This window comes from Anomaloglossus baeobatrachus, chromosome 5, assembly GCF_048569485.1.
Source record: "Anomaloglossus baeobatrachus isolate aAnoBae1 chromosome 5, aAnoBae1.hap1, whole genome shotgun sequence".
NCBI classification, from domain to species: Eukaryota; Metazoa; Chordata; class Amphibia; order Anura; family Aromobatidae; genus Anomaloglossus; species Anomaloglossus baeobatrachus.
This window is the reverse complement of record NC_134357.1, coordinates 65873190-65895014: the sequence shown is the minus strand read 5'-3', so window position 1 is coordinate 65895014 and position 21825 is coordinate 65873190. Positions and strand designations below refer to the sequence as shown.

The 21825-nt window shown below is 44.2% G+C and overlaps 1 protein-coding gene across 2 annotated transcripts in view; it reads right to left on the bottom strand.

Annotated features, from left to right (window-relative positions):
• Positions 1–21825, bottom strand: part of EXOC6 (exocyst complex component 6) — a 364846-nt gene that overhangs the window by 72708 nt on the left and 270313 nt on the right. For both annotated transcript variants that reach the window (XM_075348570.1, XM_075348571.1), the window contains one exon: positions 9805–9878. In XM_075348570.1, the coding sequence (XP_075204685.1) occupies positions 9805–9878 (74 nt within the window). The remainder of the gene's footprint in view (positions 1–9804; positions 9879–21825) is intronic.

The following is a 21825-nucleotide window of genomic DNA, read 5'->3' as shown; positions in this document are numbered from 1 at the left end:
AGTCTCTCTCTAGACAAAGGCAAACTGGTTAAACATTTTTTGGAACCAGCATCTGCTTTCCAGTCCTTTAACCACAAGGCTCTGCGCAAAACTACCGAATTGGCGGACGCCATTGAGGTGCGACTGGTAGATTCTAGGACCGCATTGATAGCGTAAGACGCAAACGCCGACATCTGCGTGGTAAGGTGCGCCACTTGCGGCACTGCTGGATGCATGATAGCATCCACTTTTGCTAAGCCAGCTGAAATAGCCTGGAGTGCCCATACGGCTGCGAATGCCGGAGCAAACGACGCGCCTATAGCTTCATAGACAGATTTTAACCAAAGGTCCATCTGTCTGTCATTGGCATCTTTAAGTGAAGCGCCATCCTCCACTGCAACTATGGATCTAGCTGCAAGTTTGGAAATCGGGGGGTCTACCTTTGGACACTGTGTCCAGCGCTTGACCACCTCAGGGGGGAAAGGGAAACGCGTATCTTTAGATCGTTTAGAGAAACGCCTTTCTGGGTGAGCGTCGTGCTTCTGGATTGATTCTCTGAAGTCAGAGTGATCTAACAAAGCACTCAATTTACGCTTGGGATAAAGGAAACGAAACTTTTCCTGCTCCGCAGCCGCCTCTTCTGCTGAAGGGGCTGGGGGAGAAATATCCAACAGCCTATTGATGGCTGAGATAAGGTCGTCTACCATGGCATCCCCATCCGGGGTATCCAGGTTGAGAGGGGTTCCAGAAATGGATTCCTGATCACTCTCATCAGACACATCACAGGGAGACTGATTGCGCTGAGACCCTGAGCAGTGTGATGACGTTGAGGGTCTTTCCCAGCGAGCTCGCTTAGGGTGGCTGGGGCCATCATCTGAGTCATAATCCTCGGCCTGTGAAGCCGGGGACCCCCCTGTGGGCTGGATACATTCCAAGTAAGGGGGACCTGAGGACAGAGGCCTCGCCGTGCCCAGAGACTGAGCCCCATGCATAGATTGCAAGGTCTCAAGGATTTTTGCCATAGATACAGACATATTATCTGCAAAAACTGCAAAGTCCGTCCCTGTCACCGGGGCAGAACTTACAAGCGTCTCAGCCTGGGTCGCTACCTCTCCTGACTCCGGCTGGCGAAGCAGCACCGGGTCGGAGCATTGCACACAATGGGGGTCATCAGAGCCTGCTGGTAGATTAGCCCCACATGCAGCACACGCAGTATACACAGCCCTTTTTGCCTTGGCCGCCTTGCGTTTTGAGGATGACATGTTGCTGCTTCCACAGAGCGATCTGGGATATGCAGCCAGAAGCGCACCTCACAGTGCAAGAAATACAATATCTATATAACTGTATCCAGTACACTGATACACAGTGAGGCACTAGAGGGACCAGCACAGAAAAATCGCTTACCGCCCGCTTAAAAAGCGGGTGTGTGGTCGCCAGATAGCCCCTAGTCCAGGTCTCCCAGAGCCTTGCGTCCTTCCTCCAGCCAGGCATGCATGTAATGGCTGCCGGCGTCTCGAGAGAGGAAGGGGGGCGGGCCCTGGGCGTTCCTGGCCAAGAGCGGGAAGCCTGCTTCCCTCTGTGCCAAGTGAGAGGGCTGGAGCATGTAAATCAGGCTCCAGCCCTCGTCGCTGCTTGCGAACAGCGTCTCTCCCCTACCCTGAATGACAGGGTGGGGGCGGGAACGAAACGGAGCTGCCGGCGTCCTAGGCCCAAAAAGCCGGGGACTAAAGTTATAACCGCCGCCGCCGTAAAAGCGCGGACGGCGGATCCCCGGCGCACCACAAGTCACAGCAGCGCCGCCCGGTCCAGAGGGGGTCGGCGCTGCGTTCCCAAACACAAACAATCCCCCAGTAATCTGTAGGGACACCAACTCCACGTTGCGGTCCCCGGCGCACTATAACACCCAGCCAGCCCGGAGTGTGTCTGTGCCTGCCGGGGACACAGAGTACCTGTAAGATGCAGGGCCCTGTCCCTGATCGTACTCCTGCTCCGAATCCATCAGGTTCTAATGGGTCTGTGGATGGAGCCCGGCATCAGAGCTGAGAGGCCGGCAGGATCCCACTTCCACAGAGCCCTACAAGGGGATGTGGAAGGAAAACAGCATGTCAGGCTCCAGCCCTGTACCAGCAATAGGTACCTCAACCTTACAACACCATCCAGGGGTGAGAAGGGAGCATGCTGGGGACACTATATGTGTCCTCTTTTCTTCCATCCGAAACAGTCAGCAGCTACTGCTGACTAAAATCTGTGGAGCTATGCATGGAATGTCTGACCTCCTTCGCACACAAAGCTAAAACTGGAGAACCCGTGATACCACGGGGGGGTATAGCCAGAGGGGGAGGGGCCTTGCACTTTTAATGTAGTGCTTTGTGTGGCCTCCAGAGGGCAGTAGCTATACCCCAATCGTCTGGGTCTCCCAATAGAGCGCTGAAGAAAGTATGACAGTGTGCACCTCAAAAAAAGGGAAGATAAGTAAGGGGGCACAATTTGCTGAAAGTAGTAGGCAAACACCACCACCTGGTCTGTCCTCAAGTCTGGCGGTATGTGAAAATTGTAGGCCACCATAGGAGAGAACAGCAGCAGTAGCGATGGTGTCTGACTGGTGGATCCAGGTCACAGTAAAAGCTAGGAGGTTAAGGGAATTTGAAAAGAAAGTGTCATGGATGTAGGAGAATTTGTTACCTGTTGACCGTGGGGTCCAGAGAGCACAGTTAAAGGAGACACAAGGCATGCAAGGAATATTAATGAGATTTTTAGGGGTTTTGAATGTAGAAAGTAAGGCATTAAACTTACTATTACAAAATGGGCCTGGGTTAGGGACGATGTCTCTTGCAACTAGAGAAGAGAAGAATAGAGAGAGTGAGCAGATGATTAAGTGATTTGTGAGAGCGCCTTTTGAGTTGTATGGTGGGAGTGAATCTTTGTTGTATAAGAATGTGAAAAGATGATGAGAGTTGTACATGGGAGAGGGGAGGAGAGAGGGACTGATGATAAAGAGCCTACTGCAAACTCTTCCTGAAAGGACAGGAAAAAGTCTAAAAAAGTCTCAGTGATCAGAATAAAAATTGCAAGATTACAATTTTTTTGTTGATCATGATATGAAAAAAAATATTTCCAAAAATACATGTAACACAAAAAGCTGATTGAAACAGTAGGTCATTTTCGGACGATAATTATCCTTTAAAAGGGCTATAAAGGGGTATTCTGGGTCTATGAAACAAATTTTCACAATTTACCAATTTAAGAATCTTCCCACAGTTTATGATCTCTGCTAGAAGTCATAGTAGGAGACTTTGATTTGTCTGGTAATGTGATGATCACACAGATACTCGGCCTGTTCCAGTACCAGTATCAGAGCGGAGTCATCATCACACGACCAGAACAGATGTTTTACCCGGAGGTAAGAGACTGGTAACCACACGTTCTTGTGAAAAAAAGTCTAACATTGGTCTTCATCTGGCCAGTACGATATGAAATACTGCAGTATATACAGTGTATATACAATGCTAGCCATCACATGGAATCTAGTAAAAAAAAAGACAGCTGTTTAATGGAAATGTGTTAAAGTGTTGATGAAGTGTCGGGAAGGGCATAAGATGCAAGCAGTAAATTACATAGGAATTAATGGTAGATGTGAATCTTGTCTCTAATTGTGAGAGTTTGTTCCTGATGTTCCATATAGCTCGGTCTATCATTTTTTTGTATAGTTAATTTACTCTCCACATGCAAAATTAAGCATCTTTCTAAATAGTCTACTTTAGTATTTCCCAATCATTTTGCTACTGCACACTTCTTCACCTAGTCAACTGGTTCTGCAACATCTGTCAAAAATCGGTCAGAGCTTCTGCAATGGCTAAAGGCCCCGTCACACTAAGCAACATCGCTAGCAACATCGCTGCTAACGAACAACTTTTGTGACGTTGCTAGCGATGTTGCTGTGTGTGACATCCAGCAACAACCTGGCCCCTGCTGTGAGGTCGTTGGTTGTTGCTGAATGTCCTGGGCGATTTTTTAGTTGTTGCTGTCCTGCTGTGAAGCACAGATCGCTGTGTGTGACAGCGAGACAGCAACAACTAAATGTGCAGGCAGCAGGAGCCGGCTTCTGCGGACACTGGTAACCACGGTAAACATCAGGTAACCAAGAAGCCCTTACCTTGGTTACCCGATATTTACCTTTGTTACCAGCCTCCGCCGCTCTCACTGCCTGTGCTGCCGGCTCCTGCTCTGTGCACATGTAGCTGCAGCACACATCGGGTTAATTAACCCGATGTGTGCTGTAACTAGGAGAGCAAGTAGCCAGCGCTAAGCATTGTGCGCTGCTCCCTGCTCTGTGCACATGTAGCTGCAGCACACATCGGGTTAATTAACCCGATGTGTGCTGTAACTAGGAAAGCAAGGAGCCAGCGCTAAGCATTGTGCGCTGCTCCCTGCTCTGTGCACATTTAGCTGCAGCACACATCGGGTAATTAACCCGATGTGTGCTGTAACTAGGAGAGCAGGGAGCCAGCGCTAAGCAGTGTGCGCTGCTCCCTGCTCTCTGCACGTGTAGCTCCGTGCGGTGGTAACCAAGGTAAATATCGGGTTGGTTACCCGATATTTACCTTAGTTACCAAGCGCAGCATCTTCCACGTGGCGCTGGGGGCTTGTCACTGGTTGCTGGTGAGCTAACCAGCAACTTGTGTAGCGACGCTCCAGCGATCCCTGCCAGGTCAGGTTGCTGGTGGGATCGCTGGAGCGTCGCAGTGTGACATCTCACCAGCAACCTCCTAGCAACTTACCAGCGATCCCTATCGTTGTTGGGATCACTGGTAAGTTGCTTAGTGTGACGGTACCTTTAGACTTATCTCTTTGATCTCTCTCCCTTCTTTCTCTCCCTTCTTTCAGTGTTAGAGATAGCAGCAGATAAAGAAATTGTACATAGGAAATCACACAGGAGAGAAGAGGAAAGCAGTCACATGGAGAGTGTCACGCTAGATACGGGAAAGTACCAAGCACACGGTGAAACGGAAGAGAAGGGAGACCCTGTGTATAGGGAAAGGGGGAGATGGTGACGCCTGACCAAACCTACCACTGGGCCCTGGTTCCCTCACCGCCCTAGATAGGTTCTATACCTATGCGCCGAGCAGGATACCTGGTACTAGGCTGACCATTTTCTGAGCCCTAGGTAGTGGATGACCTTTTTGTCAACCCCACTAAGCGCTAAAGGACACACAGGGATAACAAATAGGGGAAGATAAATAACTTATCTCCATGAAAATTCAGGGAGAGGGACTGCAACAAGCAACGAAATTACACCAAATTAATGCAATCTGACTGCTTGCACTCAGGATCTGTAGGGATTTAGAGCTATCATCAGAACAGAATAGCAGGGAATGATATAATTTAAGGACACAAAGGGAAGTGCTGATGAAAATAGCTGAAAGGGTGAGGAACTCTCCAGGGTCCTAAAGGGAAAGAGAAAACCCCCAACCAGAGGAGACACATAAGATACCATATACATCAAGTGGGAATAATAGACGTTCTGGGAGCAGTTTGCGCAGCCAAATGCTGTGACCTTCTATAGCCAGACACCACAGGACTGTCTGTTCCCCGTGACAGGGAAAGAGGCTAACTCAGGTTGTAGATAGAGAGGAAAATACATGATCTTTCATGTCGTGTAGGAAGGAAAATCACTGCAGGAATGAAGCTGTTCTAATACGTGAGACCATACCTCATATCCAGCATGGTTTACCTGGAGGTATACACCCAAAAGACACGTAGGTTATAAACTGCAAAAGACGGGGTCTGTTAATGAATGCATGAAGATTGCAGACTGAAATAAATGCAACATTATTAACTAAAGGTAACCAAAGGCAAAAGATTTTTTCCAAGTCACAGCGGTCCAAAAAATATAAGCATCTCTGCGGTTTCCAATGTGTCTGAGGAGTGACCACTCCGTTATACGCACTGTAGTCTGATCATTTTTTATACTTAATTTTGCAGTGAATTATTTTGTAAAAACTAAAATATATATATATATTTTTTTTTTATATCGTCGACAGATGAAAACTTTTTTGGATTGTTATCGATGTCTTAAATGGGATAGTATTCATTGGAGAGGCGTAGGTGTAGGATGTATAATACTTGATAAAATGCCATCAGCGACATCTATGTAATATGAAATTGTAAGCACCGGCTTTATTCGTCCGCTGTTCTTATTTCACGATCCTTTTCAGATACTGTAACCTTTTCCGCAAAGGTTTTCTTTTAAGCTGAGTTTCTCATTTTGGACTACTAGGCTCAAGGGGAAAAAATAATTTCACTAACCCTGACACAAGACCCGGCAAAGCCCTAGAGAGCCCTAATGATGTAACTTAAGTGTTTGTAAAGCTATGGTTTTTTTCAGCAATGTGGTGTCAATGTCTCTTCCTAAAAGAAAGTTCACTGGTGACTGTTAAATTCAGTGAAAAGTATCATCCATACTTCAGATATTACCATATTTCTTCACTGTCTGTTTATTGAAATAAACTCAATCCAATAATTATTTCTATCACATGTACGAGTATAAAAAATAACGCAAATAATATAAGATATAATAAGATTAAATTATAAAAAATAAAAATAATAAACTAAAGCATGATGAAAATCAAAATAAAAAGCTAAAAAATAAAAATGTACTAAACCAAACAACATTGTTGTAAGTCTGGTCTCCTGTGACATTCTAGAAGGCAAAATGTGACATAATTCCTAAAGAAAAAAAGGCAAACCAGTTGAATATATTGCCAAAATGTATTATGTGTTCTGAGCGCTTTCCTTTACTTCTGAGAAGTGTCTGGGAAAAAAGTCAAGAAGTTGTGTAATTGGCTAAATTAATGTCAGGAGGTGGCAAATTAGTACAAATACCATAAAATAGTTAAAACTGCTACTAGGAGGGGAACCCATTTGATAAGTTATTTTAGTTCTTAAAGGGAACCTGTCGCCAGGTTTTTCCAATATAAACTAAAGCCACCACCTTTAATGCCTCTTTTATAGCAATCTAGCAAGCTGTATATAAGTCCCTAACCCCCTCTATATATCACAAAAAATACCTTTTACAATCCCCCGATACAGCACTGGCGGTCCAGTCCAATGGACGCTTTATTCAGTACATGCGCTATGCAAATGTCTCTGCATTAGTTGGGTGGGGTGTTGCTTTCCTCGAACTAGTCCCATCTTGTAAGCACACCCCTTTGCATGCAATTTACATAATTTGCAAGAGTGACATCACCATTGACTCCTTGCAAATATAAACATTGGTGCTACATTCTGTCTGCCTGGGAATGTGCAGTGCACGGATGATTCTGGGGAGCGTACACCTGACTTTATTACGCATTACAAGGGAGGCAGACCACACGATTTGCAAGGGACAGATTGTGAGGTTCCTCTTGCAAATTATATACATCACACACAAACGGGTGTGCTTCCAAGATGGCAGGTAGCACTTATCCAGGGAAATCAATGCCCCACTAGACAAGTCCTGAGTAGAGATGAGCGGACCCGAACAGTAATGTTTGTTCTTCATACCGAAGACAAACTTTTAAAAAAACAATCAATGGACGAGTTTGGAGTTCAGATGCATTACATATGTGACCAATCGCCCAAGCAGCGCTGTGCTCGGATACGCTTAGTGCTCAGCCCAGTGCGAGCCACTTGCAGTGTTTGAACGGCTCGCTCTGGGGGTAAGAACAGTGTGATCGGATGTAGTGTGCACCAAAAAAAAAGTGAAAAAACCCCGTCCTTGGAAGTCCTCTATTTATGGTGGACTGTATGTGGATGCAGAACCGCATTGCCTAATCAGTGACTTCCAACGAGGTTCAGGTAAGTCCAGGTCCCAAACCGAACTTTATCTACAGTCCAGGTGAACCCACTGAACCCGAACGTCCATGGGTCCACACATCTCTAATCCTGAAACCTTTTCATAATGTGAAGGCAGAATAAAATTTGATTTTGATTTGATTTTACTGTATAGAGATCACAGAGACACTAGATGTTGGTTGTTAGAATGCAGAAATAGGGGGGAGAACACACATGGTGGCGTCAGCTTCAGTCTCAACCAGTATTTTTACTTAATAGTTGCACTTTAAAGAAAATATGTTCTCTCAATTTACCTCCCCAAACTAACTACACATGTGTAGGTTATAAGAACAGAAGTGAATACATATGTTTATTATCCAAAACTACTACTCTGCAATATGCAAATGAGGGTAAAGTGCTCTGGGTGGGACGGAGCACATCTGCTGTCTCGGCTCACAGTTTCATCCTCAACCTTAGGCTGGGCTCAGATGAGTGATGATCCTCTCCTGTGAGAGAATCGGATCAATTAGGATAATGACATTTGGCTCAAACTCTGATCAGAGGGTAAGCCGAGGGTCATTTTACCGTGATCTGATTCTATCCCATGAGAGAATCGTATCACAGGTGCAGAGAAGACAGAAAACTTAATTTCTCCTACTTTTCCTTTGTCTGTGTTGGCATAAATTGGACTGTACTTGGATGACATCCAAGTGCAGTTCGATGATTTCCACGCACCCGTAGACTTTGATTTATGCTGCAACTCGCAGCATGTGCAACTGAATTGGTATTGGAAAAAAAACACTGATTGGCATTGCCCCATAGAATAACATTGGTGAGAGGGTTATCCGATAAAACCTTGGAGAGCCCTCGTCCGTGTTATACGGGGTGTGAGCGAGCCGTATCGGCCCTCCACTTACTGGCTGACATGCTGCAGCAGTGCTAACCGTCAATCACCTAGTGAAGCGCAGAGTGTGAAATTCAGAGACATGAGGAGGTAATGAGGAAAATTTAGAATCATTTACATGTCATGGGCAATGATTAAATAAGGCATTTAATGTATTTAAAAAAGTATTTACATTTTTCATAAAAGAAAAAAGTTTGGGGTTCTTCAAAGTAGGTACAGTTACTAGAAATGGATCTCTCCACTAAAGATTTCAAAAAAGAACCTGACATGAGCGATTCATGGTGTCTAACCCATGGGCAGCATCAATCAGGCATTGGCTGCTGTGTTTCAAGGAAAATACCCAGCCAGGAACTATCTGTCTCAGATGACTAGTTCGAGGCTCGTACCCGGCAGTTTTTCCCTGCCCCATTTCCCTTGACCGATAGGTATACTCCCGATCCTCGGTGTTTTTTCTCTGCCCTATTTTCCATGACTCATAGGTCTACTCCCAGTCCTCGGCGTTTTTTCTTTGCCCCATTTCCCATGACTCATAGGTCTACTCCCGATCCTCGGCGTTTTTTCTCTGCCCTATTTTCCATGACTCATAGGTCTACTTCCGGTCCTCGGCGTTTTTTCTCTGACCTATTTTCCATGACTCATAGGTCTACTCCCAGTCCCCGGTGGATTTTCCCTGCCCCATTTCCCATCACTGATAGATCTACTCCTGGTCCCTAGCGTTTTTTCCCTGGCCCATTTCCCATGACTCATAGGTCTACTCCCGGTCCTCGGAGGTTTTTCCCTGCCCCATTGCCCTTGACTGATATGTCTTCTCCATATACACATACAAAGGAATTCTAAGGGAGTGAGGCGAGGAGAACCTGCCCAGGACTAGTCATCAGAGACACATAGCCCCCAGCTGCCTTTTCAAAATATGTTTTCTCTGAATGCCACAGCTTTTTAGAGCAATACATACACGGCTGCAATAATGCCGCTAGTCTGATTTATACCACCCTTAATTCGGGCAGCATGAATCTCACGTCAGGTTCCCTTAATCTCCGTGTAGAAATTACATTTACAGATAAATAACCCAATAAACATAAGAAACACATATGAATAAAAACACGTCTTACTTGTCTGAGGTCGATGAACGCTAACTGCAGCGTATCCTCCTGAAATCCGGGCACGGGATCTGAACTTGCAAACACTGAAAAAAAAACAGATAAATAGAATTTTACATAAGAAGCTGCCTCATTTATATTGCTAAATTGACTTCTATAATTTAAGAACTGAAGAATAAAACATGCTGCCGAAGTGACTAACATTCAGGACCACGAGGCAAAAATGGCGGCAAATTCACTGGTATGAATGAGACCAGGAGCACGTAATCGGCATTGCCTGTAAAAGAACAAGTCGAGTCAAGTCCATGGAGCAAAGGTAAGATGACTTAAGGTGGTATTGTTGTAAATCCTTAAGGTAGAGAACCATTGACAATCATGGTCACTGTTACTTGTAATATTTCATAAAAGCCGTTTTCCATGTTGCTCTTTATAAGTTCATTTGTTATGAGCCGCTTGTAAACTTCTCATCAATTACTGCTCATACCACTTTATACCTGTATTCTTTACATGTCACTTACGAACCTTTTTTCTCTCAATTACATTCGGTTTTCGAGAGCTTCTCAGCCTTAAGTTTAGAACGTGCAACAAGCTGTGATCATGGAGAGCTTACTGATGCCCCGAGGGGAACGATTACAGGAGGATTTTCGATGATACTAATTCTGAAGCTGTCAACATATTTTAAACATCTGCTTTTGTTATAGCGTCTGCTCCTTGGAAAAGTCTATCTCTGATGAGACAGCCATTAAGGTGGAAAACCCGAGAGGTGGGAGGAAGCTTAACGTGCACACATCAAGTGTAAGCCTCTAAGCACCGGCGAGGAATGCTATTCTCTACATCTAAAGTGGATGTCACCATAGAGATGTCCGGACAGAGTGATTTTTCATTGGAGGTTCTTGAAGTCTTTGGGATATAAAAAAAAGACACAACAAAACTTAAAAGGAAGGTAAATGTAATCGGATTACCTATATTGTAGCAGCTGTCAACTGTGGAATCGTGTGTGCAATGCTGACCGGGCACTTTAATTTCCACTTTGTATTATCATTGAGCGTCATAACCATAAAATGGAGCCTATTTGTAAATGCCTTGACGATAGCTTAACTTTCCCATTAACCCAACTCATGTCTGTATCTACTGTGAGTGGATCAAAGGTCCCACACATATTAAAGTTGTCCAAACTTGCCGATAATGGAGAAACTGGTCAACCATCTAAAGTGCATGAGAGCTTCCCAACTCTCCCCAGACAGATGATGTTAGGGGAGAAAAGTATGGGGAGTCTGCATTGAAGCACCCAATTCTTTTGCTTTTTCGCGTTAGGTAGTGGCAGACAGGGGCATCTCACAGCGCTTTTTCCCCTCTCTCCAAGGTTGGCCAAGTTAAGCTTTAAGGTATGTATTAGAAGAAGAAGAAAGTAGCTGTCAACTCAACAAGCCAATGCTATCTTATGTCCCTTCAAATGGGCCGTTAGCTATATACAGAATGATCGGCAGTGATTTATGTAGCAGACTGTGTCTGGGTGTCTGCCTCCAATAGGAGTATACTCCCGAAAATGGTTCACGACAGAGCACATGGTGAATCCGTCTGCACCATTTATAGTCAGTGGCCCCATCGGTGCATACGTCCGAAACCCATTTTGCGGGGGGTTTGGAAGGAAGCCCTGATGGGACCACTGAACATGGAGGGGACGCAGTGTGAAAGCGGCCATAAAGATGCTAATAATTTATTACAGTCAGATTATCCATCTCTTGTTCTTGAATTGCTACCTGGATTAGCTGGTCTTTGATTTCAGAGCAATACCAATTTTAACGCAAATTCCTGGACCAGTATCAAAGGGAGGACACTGCTACTGTCTAGAATGGAAATATATGTGGATATCTGGTGCCCTCAAATGATGCAATGCGATTCTATTCATCTGTCGTTCGTATAGTGCAGTGGTCCCCAACCTTTCTGACATTGAGAGCCACATTCAGCAATGAGAGAGGGTCGCGAGCCAAATCCAGCTCTGAGAGAGGGCTGTGAGCTACAATCAACTCTAAAGTCTGCTTTACACGTTACGATTCTGCATACGATATCGTATGCGATCGTAACTGCCCCCATTGTATGTGCGGCACGTTCAATTTGTTGAATGTGCCGCACAGACGAATCACCCCCGTCACACGTACTTACCCGTCCATACGACCTCGCTGTGGGCGGCGAACGTCCACTTCCTGGAGTGGGAGGGACGTTCGGCGTCACAACGACGTCACGCGGCAGCCGGCCAATAGAAGCGGAGGGGCGGAGATGAGCGGGACGTAAACATCCCGCCGACCTCCTTCCTTCCGCATTGTTGGCGGGAGCCGCGGACGGAGGTAAGCTGTCGTTCAATGTTCCTGGGGTGTCACACACTGCTATGTGTGCTGCCTCGGGAACATTGCACAACCTCACGTTCATTTTTTAAAGAATGAACGACGTGCATGCGATGAACGGATTTTTGTTCAATCGCAATTGCACAAAGGTTTTACACACTACAATTATACTTACGATGCCGGATGTGCGTCACTTACGACGTGACCCCGCCGACACATCGTAAGATTTATTGTAGCGTGTAAAGCGGGCTTAAAGGTCGCTTTACACGCTACAATTTATCTGGCAATCTCATTAGCGATGTGACACGCCCAGATCGTAGTTACGATTTGCCGAGATCGCTCATAGGTCGTTTATTAGCGGTCACACGTAACGATCTCACAAGCCACGCAAAATCGTTCAGCGAGATATTGTTTGACCAAGGCGGTCGTGTGGATGTTGTTCGTCGTTTGCAGGGTGTCAAACGTACCAATATGTCTGCTGCGTTCCAAACGATGAACAATATTTTGAAAGTGAATGACGTGTCAACGATCAACGATTTTCAACCTATTTGCGATCGTTCGGAGTCGCTCGTAGGTGTCACATGCAACGACGTCGCTAACGATGCCGGATGTGCGTCACGGAATCTGTGACCCCGACGACATATCGTCAGATAAATCGTAGCATGTAATGCCGCCTTAAGAGAGGTTTATGAGCCACATTAAGCTCTAAGAGAGAGTCACAAGCCACATTCAGCTCTGAGAGAGGGTCACAAGCCACATTCAGCTCTGAGAGAGGGTCACAAGCCACATTGAGCTCTGAGAGAGGGTCACAAGCCACATTTAGCTCCCATCTCCCACAGTAGTGACACCAATTACCAGTAGACTGACAGTGAAAGCTTTTCCACAGAAATCACCATACTGAGGCAGTATATAAATAACTAGGGGTTTCTACCTCCATTTAGATCTGCTCTTCTGTGTGGGGCTACTCGCAAGTGTCAACATTTGAAGACCTGATCTTCATAGCTATTTGCAAGACCTGGTGCAAATGCATCTACTTGTCAGACAGCAACGAGCCACACATCAGGGGCCCATGAGCCACATGTGGCTCCCGGCCACAGGTTGGGGACCCCTTGTATAGTGACATAACGGTGAGTTGATGTCATCTTCTACAAATAAATTAAACAAGACAACTTCCAAGTGTATAAATAAAAAAACAGTTGAACAGGAACATGCGGCAGCAGCGAGCTCCATAGTGCGGAGCTGTCAGATCAGACCTCGCTGGCAGTAATTAACCACAGCAGTGAAGCACAGCAGCAGTAAACCAAGGATTCAAGTTTTACGGGACACAAGAAAGACAAAAGTGCATCCGATCTGCCTCCTATCCTACCCTCGGGAGGAACTAATCATCTGATCGCTCCTATACAGATGGCCATGCCTAATTTATTCGTCACACCTGCCCTTATGAATGCCATCAAAACACATCATATATCATGGCTTCCAGTTTGCGCTGTCATATTTCCCGGCCGTGCTTCGACTCGTAATGTATAATGCATTCTTGTATTATAAGTCACCATAAACACAGCCCTTGATATTTTTCACTGTATTAGAAGCCAGTGGAGAAGATTGGAGAATATTTCCTTTTTTGCACACAAACATTCTAAAAAGTGTATGAAAAAGAAAATGACCTGTCGTACAACGGCAGATATGTTATATAATGTCTATTAGGACACATGGGCATCACAGTGTGAGCTCCACCACTCACACCCCCACTATAAGCTGCGAGATAAAGCTTCCCCTTTAGACTTGACACTGCTATGTATTACATGATCACCATATAATATTACCGGACATTTACAACAATCAACAAGATTTGTTATAACTATTTTATCATTGAGAATCCAACTGCTGGGACCCCAACAATCAATTGCGAAGGGAGCCAAAATTTCCTCAATGTGAATGGAAGAGTGGTGAGCATGCATGTGCGTATGTCTGCACTATCACTCCCGTAAAAGTGAATGGAGATGGAGTGATACATGCGCACTACCACTGATTTCACGAAGGGAACTTTGGGAAACCTTTCACGAGATTAGTGGCAGTCCCAGAAGTCAGATCTCCAGCAATCATAAGTGTATAGGTGATTTTATATATATACGAGGGGCGATCCAAAAGTAATGATAATCGGTTATTTCTATTGCACACAGAAATTAAAATAAAATGTTTTCTTCTCTCTTAGGTACCCACTAGTCCAGGAAAAAAAAATCACTTAAATAGGCCACGATTCCCGGGAGCTACATTCATTTGAATATGAACAGCCGAGGAGTGAACATCAAAGTGGAAAAAAACGAGCTCAGAGCTGTCATCAAATACCTCTGCTTGAAAACAATGACTACCAAAGACATACACAGCCACTTGGTGGAAACATCGGGGGACTCTTTTCCTCCATATTCCACAGTTGCACACTGGGCCAAGGAATTTAAGCTGGGAAGAACATTGACGGAAGACGAACATCGTGAAGGACGCCCATCCACGTCCCTCAATGAAGAAAACGTGAAAAAAGTTGAAGAAGTTGTATTGGCAGATCGAAGACTGACTATCAGGCATGTAGCTGAGGTCACAGGGATCTCATATGGCAGTATTCAAAGAATCCTTGCAAAATAATTGCATATGAGAAAGGTCTCCGCGCGTTAGGTGCCAAAAATGTTAACCGACGAGCAAAAGAAGAAACGAGTTGACATTTCAATAGCAAATCTCGAAAAGTTCCAAGCAGAGAAGGAGAATTTTTTGTCACGTTTTTTGACCATGGACGAGACCTGGATCCATCACTTTGATCCCGAAACTAAACAACAATCGATGACATGGAAACGAACCGACGCCGAAGAAATTCAAAGTGTCAAGCTCAGCAGGGAAGGTTATGGCGTCCGTTTTTTGGGACGCTGAAGGAATTATTATGGTGGACTATTTGGAGAAGGGAGTCACTATTACGGGCTTCTACTACGCAGAACAAATAAGAAGATTGCGGGAGGCTATCAAGGAGAAAAGGCGCGTCAAACTGCGGGCTGGAGTGCTGTTTCACCAAGATAACGCGCCGGCTCACAAAGCTGCAGTTGCCATGGCAACCATTCAAGAAGCGGGCTTTGAACTGGTGGAACACCCCTCCTATTCACCAGATCTAGCCCCCAGTGACTTCTCTCTTTCCTCGCCTCAAGGAACACCTCCGGGGCAAGAAATTTAACGACAATAGCGACGTGAATTCGAAGGGAATTCTAAGTTTAGAAAAGATATGGACTAAATGTATAGACTTGTTAGGAGACTAAGTAGAAAAATATTTTTTTTTTTATACATATTCATTGTGTTTATTATTGATTATCATTACTTTTGGATCGCCCCACGTGTGTATATATATATATATATATACACATATATTATCTTTAGCAGGAAGTACCTTTAACACAGCAGACTCATATTTCTGACTGCTCTGTATTCTTTGACAGCTCTTATTAGCCAAACTGCACAATATTATTTTTGGCCAGAATAGAGGAACAGACCTGTTCCCATTCAATAATGCCCCTAAAAAGAACACATGCTCTAAGGGCAAATCTGCCAAAATAAGTGACACTCCAACTGAACCAACCCCTTTAAATATGACAAAATATTAGATTTCATACATTTTGCAGTGGAATTTAGAAAAAAATGATCTACAAATTCAGGCTTCTGTTCAGTATGACATAAAGACGTACCCGTGTGTCCTCCACTGTGAAAAAAAAAATATACAGAGTATAATGAAGCTTTAAGATGAGCATCCAGCCACAGGAACCCTTCTCATTATCTAGAACTACAGGGATCATCCAGCTTTTGTATTCAGAAACTGCACTACGCTTCTCCTTGGGCTGCGCTTTATATTGGATAGTCTACCCCTATTTCTTGACTGAGCAGCCCTTTAACTTAAAGGGGTTGTCTCACAAATAAATCAGTAGATCTTGGAATAATAATAATTTCCACAATTAGATGTGTTTTTAAAAAACTGTTCCTGTGCTGAGATAATCTTATATATGTGTCCTGCTATGTACTGTGTAATGGCCGTGTCTGACCGTAAAGGAACATGGTCTGATCATACCACATCTCCTGGGCAGGGAAGGAAGTAAAAAAAGTATACAGACATTAAAGCATGGGATTGCAAAATATTCTTTCTTTGAGATAAAACATTTTTTTAAAAACTGGCAGTGAAATGTTTCACCTCACAAAAAGAATCACCAGCTGTGAGCTGAAGCTGTAATGCCTGTATACTTTTTTTTACATCCTCTCCATCCCAGGAGATGTGGTATGATCAGATATCAGATGTCCCTGTACAGTCAAACACAGCCATTAAACAGCACATAGCAGGGACACATTATCTCAACACAGGAACAAATATTTTTAACACATCTACCGTAATTGTGGAAATTATTATTTCAAGTTCTAATGATCAAAATCAACTTTTAAATTAACTTTGTGGGAAAAACCCTTTAAAGGGAATCTGATATCTGCAGATTTTTTCTACCTCACCTAAGAGCAGCATGATGTAGGCAAAGCGACTCTGAGTTCAACGATGTATCACTTAAGATTAGTGGGTGCAGCCGTTCTGACACAGTGAAAGATTTTAGATTTTATATGTAGCGGTGCTGGGAGAGCTGCCTCCGCCCACACCATGCTTTCGTGTATATTTCCACAGACAGAAGCTGCTAATCACACAAGGGGGCGGAGTTAGACTACATCTCAAGATCTGCTGAGATCCACTAATGATAAAGATAAGAGGCTTATACTAACATTGCAGGGAAACAAAAAAAGGACTGCGAGATAAGACATGCAGGACTGAATTTTCAGTTTTAACCCTAGCAGCATGCTGTCTTCAGATTACATTGCAGAAACCTGCTGACAGAGCCCCTTTAAGACATATTTACACTTGTGTTTTGTCTGTGAAATGTCACAGTGAGAACATGCTTGTATTATTGCATGTATACCAACTTATGCTCCAGCTCATTTTTTTTCTTTTTTTTTCTACTTACACTTACTGCCCATGGCCGTTAATCTACCGCTGATCAGCTATGTACAAGATAAGTATATGATCGACTGATCAGCTGATTAATGATCAGTTTACACAAGCCAACCAGAATTCTATTGGCACGAAACAATCATTTCACAGGCTTCATCAGGGGGCTGAGGTTATAGTGTAGCCAGTATAGCCTCAGCCCCCTGATGAAGCCAGTCATGGTGAAACATGTTAAGGAGGCTGGTAGCTGAATGATTTTAATCAGCAGATATAGGGTAGGAATAATCTAAGTAGGAGGTTTGAAAGGGAATAATTGGTCCCTGGCCATTAAATAGTTTAACCTATCCTTGATATGTCAATATGACTAAGCTGAGTATTTTAGTCAATTACAACACTCAGCTACCTCTAGGAATCTCGTAGAAAATATATGGGTGGCCGAGTGCCAAGCCCAGGAGTTCTCAGTAAATTCTGGGTATTGATCCAGATACAGCACTCAGGTAATAAAAAAATAAAATAAAGGAAAAATAAAAAAAAAAAAAAAAAAAAAAAGCAAAACGTGAGGTCACTGAGTTTAATGAAGCCACCTGAGGTCAAGTTACCTGCGGTCATAGGTGGAGGACCTTGGGAACTTCCAGCTGTGGCTGCAACTAGCCTGAGTGATGTCACCGCTCATCACTGCTCAGTCTCTGCCTGACATCCACAGAGGGCGGTCATGTTGCATTATCGCGCACTGAAACTTCAGATGTAGTAGAGCTGGAATCGTCACGGGACCTCTTGTGGATTACGTCGGACCTGCAAGGGTGCTTTTGGGTTTAATAAAGTGGTGAAAAAGGGTGCTTTTTTGTATTTTATTTCAAATAATTATTTTTTTCAATGTTTGTGTTTATTTCATTTCACTTACAGATTAGTAATGGGGGGTCTCATAGACACCTCCCATTACTAATCTAGGGCTTAGTGGCAGGGTAATCGGGACTACCTGTGTACAGTTTGGGGACTGTCGCATCTAATAATGTGGCAATCCTGGACAGCTACAGCATGGCTCTCCTCAGTCTGAAAATACTAGCCCCCGGCTGTCGGGCTTCACCTTGGCTGAGTATCATAACTAGGGATATTGTACACAGTTTTTTTTAAAATGATTTATTTAAATAATTTAAAAAAAAAAATTGCATTTTGGTTAATCCTATTTTGATATAGAGCCAAGATAAGCACACAGCTGGGGGCTGCAGTCTGTAGCCATATGCTTTATCTGTGCTGGGTATCATAATATGGAGGGACCCTACTCCAATTTTTATTTATTTTTACTGTACGATATAGACATGCAGACATTGATTGGAAGCGTCAGACATACTGCCACTTAGGGGTACTTTGCACTCTGCGACATCGCTAGCCGATGATAGCGATGCCAAGCGCGATATCACCCGCCCCCGTCGCAGATGCGATCTCTTGTGATAGCTCCCGTAGCGAACATTATCGCTACGGCAGCTTCACGCGCACTTACCTGCCCTGCGACGTCGCTCTGGCCGGTGACCCACCTCCTTCCTAAGGGGGCGGGTCGTGCGGCGTCACAGCGACGTCACACGGCAGGTGGCCAATAGAAGCGGAGGGGCGGAGATGAGCGGGACATAAACATCCCGCCCACCTCCTTCCTTCCTCATTGCAGGCGGGACACAGGTAAGGAGATGTTCCTTGCTCCTGCGGCTTCATACACAGCGATGTGTGCTGCCGCAGGAACAAGGAACAATATCGTACCTGTCGCTACAGCGAAATTATGGAAATGACTGACACTACACAGATCACCGATTTACGACGCTTTTGCGATCGTTTATCGGCGCATCTAGGATTTACATGTTGCGACGTCGTTACTGGCGCCGGATGTGCGTCACTTTTGATTTGACCCCGACGATATAGCAGTAGCGATGTCACAACGTGACGTGTAAGTACCCCTTAGTGTGGGAGCGTGTCTGACTGCAACCAATCACAGACACCGGTGGGTGGGAAAAGCAGTGCATATGCAAGGAAGGTAATGAGTGGCCACGGAAGCAGTTACAGCCACGCTGGAGACTCAGTAAGTATAGCCCACTTGTTGCTATCCCCCTATTCCTTCTACCATAATTTTTAATTGCTGGATTCTGGTCCCCATACACTTATATGAGGACCAGCGTAAAGTAGGCTACCTGGATCAATACCGGGCCGGAACTGGGCTTTTTTTTAACCTGGTTAGACTCACCGATCATGGGTATCTGCGAGTCCGCCTACCACTACTCAGTACAATATATCTCGTTAGTTAATTCTTCCAAAAAATTCTGCAAAATCTGCATGAACGCTAAAAGAGAATCACATTCTTGACTCGTGTTTCCATGAATGCTCAGGGACGACATCAGCATAGCCATCACTAATGATATCCAATGACTAAAGGTTCGTAATCGTCATATTTTAACTTCAATTTCCCCTTACTGCAGTCTCCAAAGTAAGAAATAATGATACCGAATACCAGTTGCGCGGTCATTAAAGCCTGCACATTAAAATGTAGGATGTTGTAGAACACAACCGCCCCTCCTGCGTCTGTAAAACCTAAAAACCCATTTATCAATACAGTAGGAAGCTACCTGCCATTTGTGAGTTATTTGCACACTCTGAGTGCTAATGGAACTGTCACCAATGTAGCCATTAATCCCAAAATGTCAAAGGAGAAAAGCTGGAGGAGGCCGATGAGAAAGGTTATAAATCACGAAGAACACAGGGATGCACAGAATGTGCCTGACAGACCTTATGAATGAAATCCAACAATAAAAGCAGCTTTTACATCCCGATCTGCTCCTGTGTGACTGTCATTAGAACAATAGGAGGCTCTTCATTGTATTCTCTTATCACGTTGTTACTTTTCCCGACTCTTTGTAGGGTAACGTTGACTATCGCGGAGTCGTTTCGAGGCAGATACATCAGCAAAAGCCTCGTTATTCGCAATTAATAGCAAATTATTGAAACATATTGCTGATATTGAAAGATGTTATTTGTCTCGGTGCTTCAGAATGGTCCATATGGCCATCTACCATCAGTCATGCGTCAATTAGCGCTTCGTACGATGGATTTTGTTTTAATGAAGCAGCAGAATAAAGCCGTAACATGTTGACTAAGTCAGAAATGTTGATTGCCTGGTATGTTCCATTTATTGACTGAATCCTATTAAAACTCTTCGTTTTGGCTCGCTATTCAAGTTCTTTGGAAGTGGTGAGCGCCACAATCCTTCTATCTCATTAAAATAATGTCTGAGTCACTCTGCATAATTAAAGGGGATGTCTGGATTAGAAAAAATAAGGTTCATGTGGTCAGACAGACTGGATAATCGTAAGCAAAACCTGATGAAGTGACATGTAATCTTGGTCCATGCTCCATTATGTTGAAAACAAACAACAGGACTGATATCTACTGAAAAAGTAGATGAAATCATTGTTTTTCCTCTTCTTCTTATCCTCTTCCTCGACTCCCCTTCTTTATCTACCCCAATCAGCCTGCCGGAGAGGAGGGACCATATATGTTAAAGGCAATCTGACAGAAGGATTAACCCTTCTAAGCCATCTATGGGCATGTAGGTCATATATAGTTGAATAAAATGATACCTTGATATCTGCGATCCGATGTCTCATTCCAGAGAAATCCACATTTGTTTTAAATATGTAAATGAGCTGTTAAGAACTATGGGTGGGGCACAGATTTCTCTTGAGAATCTGTCTGCAAATCTTATTTTAAATGAAAGGAGTTATCAGTGTGAGACATGTAATGACTGACAGTCTGCTCTACTGATCTCACTGCAGAGCTGTGTGTGATTACAACTAACAAAGGACACCAGAGATGAACTTTGTCTCATTACAAACACTTTTGCAACTGCAGATGTCTTCTTCTGCAGTCAGCTCAGGTGTTATCCTACGTCTGATTACAACTAACTTTTCTTTAGCTGACATCTCACATAGCCAAGGTGGGGGAAGGCAGTATAGCTGAGCTGACAGCACTATGAGAGAAGAACTACAACTACAGATGTGTTTTTGTAATGAGTTCTGCTGTATTGACCTTCCCCCCACAATGGTTGCCTGTTGGGTGGAAGCTGAAAAAGTGTTATTTAAAGTTTAGCACAGCTCTGTAGAAAGTCTGACAGGACTATGATTGGACAACTGCTGCTGTGTTTGTAATGACAAAGATCAGTTCCAATGAGATTGGAGATTGTCATGGGTAACAGACAATCCTGTGGTGTCCGGCTATACAAGGTCACAGCGTTTGGCTGCAACAACTGCTCCCTGACCTTCTATCATTCCTGCTTTTTTTTTTTCATCCTTTTCCCTTTAGGACCCTGTGGCATTGTTCAGCCTTTCAGCTGCTGTCCATTAGCACTTGCCTGGTGGCTTTATATACCTTCACATCCTATCAGTCGGTGCTGGTGATATTTGATACATCCTTATCAAGTCTTCAGTGCAAGCAGGCGGCTTGCATACATCTGGAGAATCTTAATGGTTGTTGCAACTTCTCTCCCTTCGTCTACTAGAGATAAGTTGTTTGAGGTTTTCCCTTGTTTCTTATCCCTGTGTGTTCCTTTTGTGACTAGTGGGGTTGACGAAGAATTCGTCCCATTGGCTGCCTATTTAAGGCCCAGATCAGGGTCAGCCAAAGTCAGGTATCTGGCTTGGCGCATAGTTG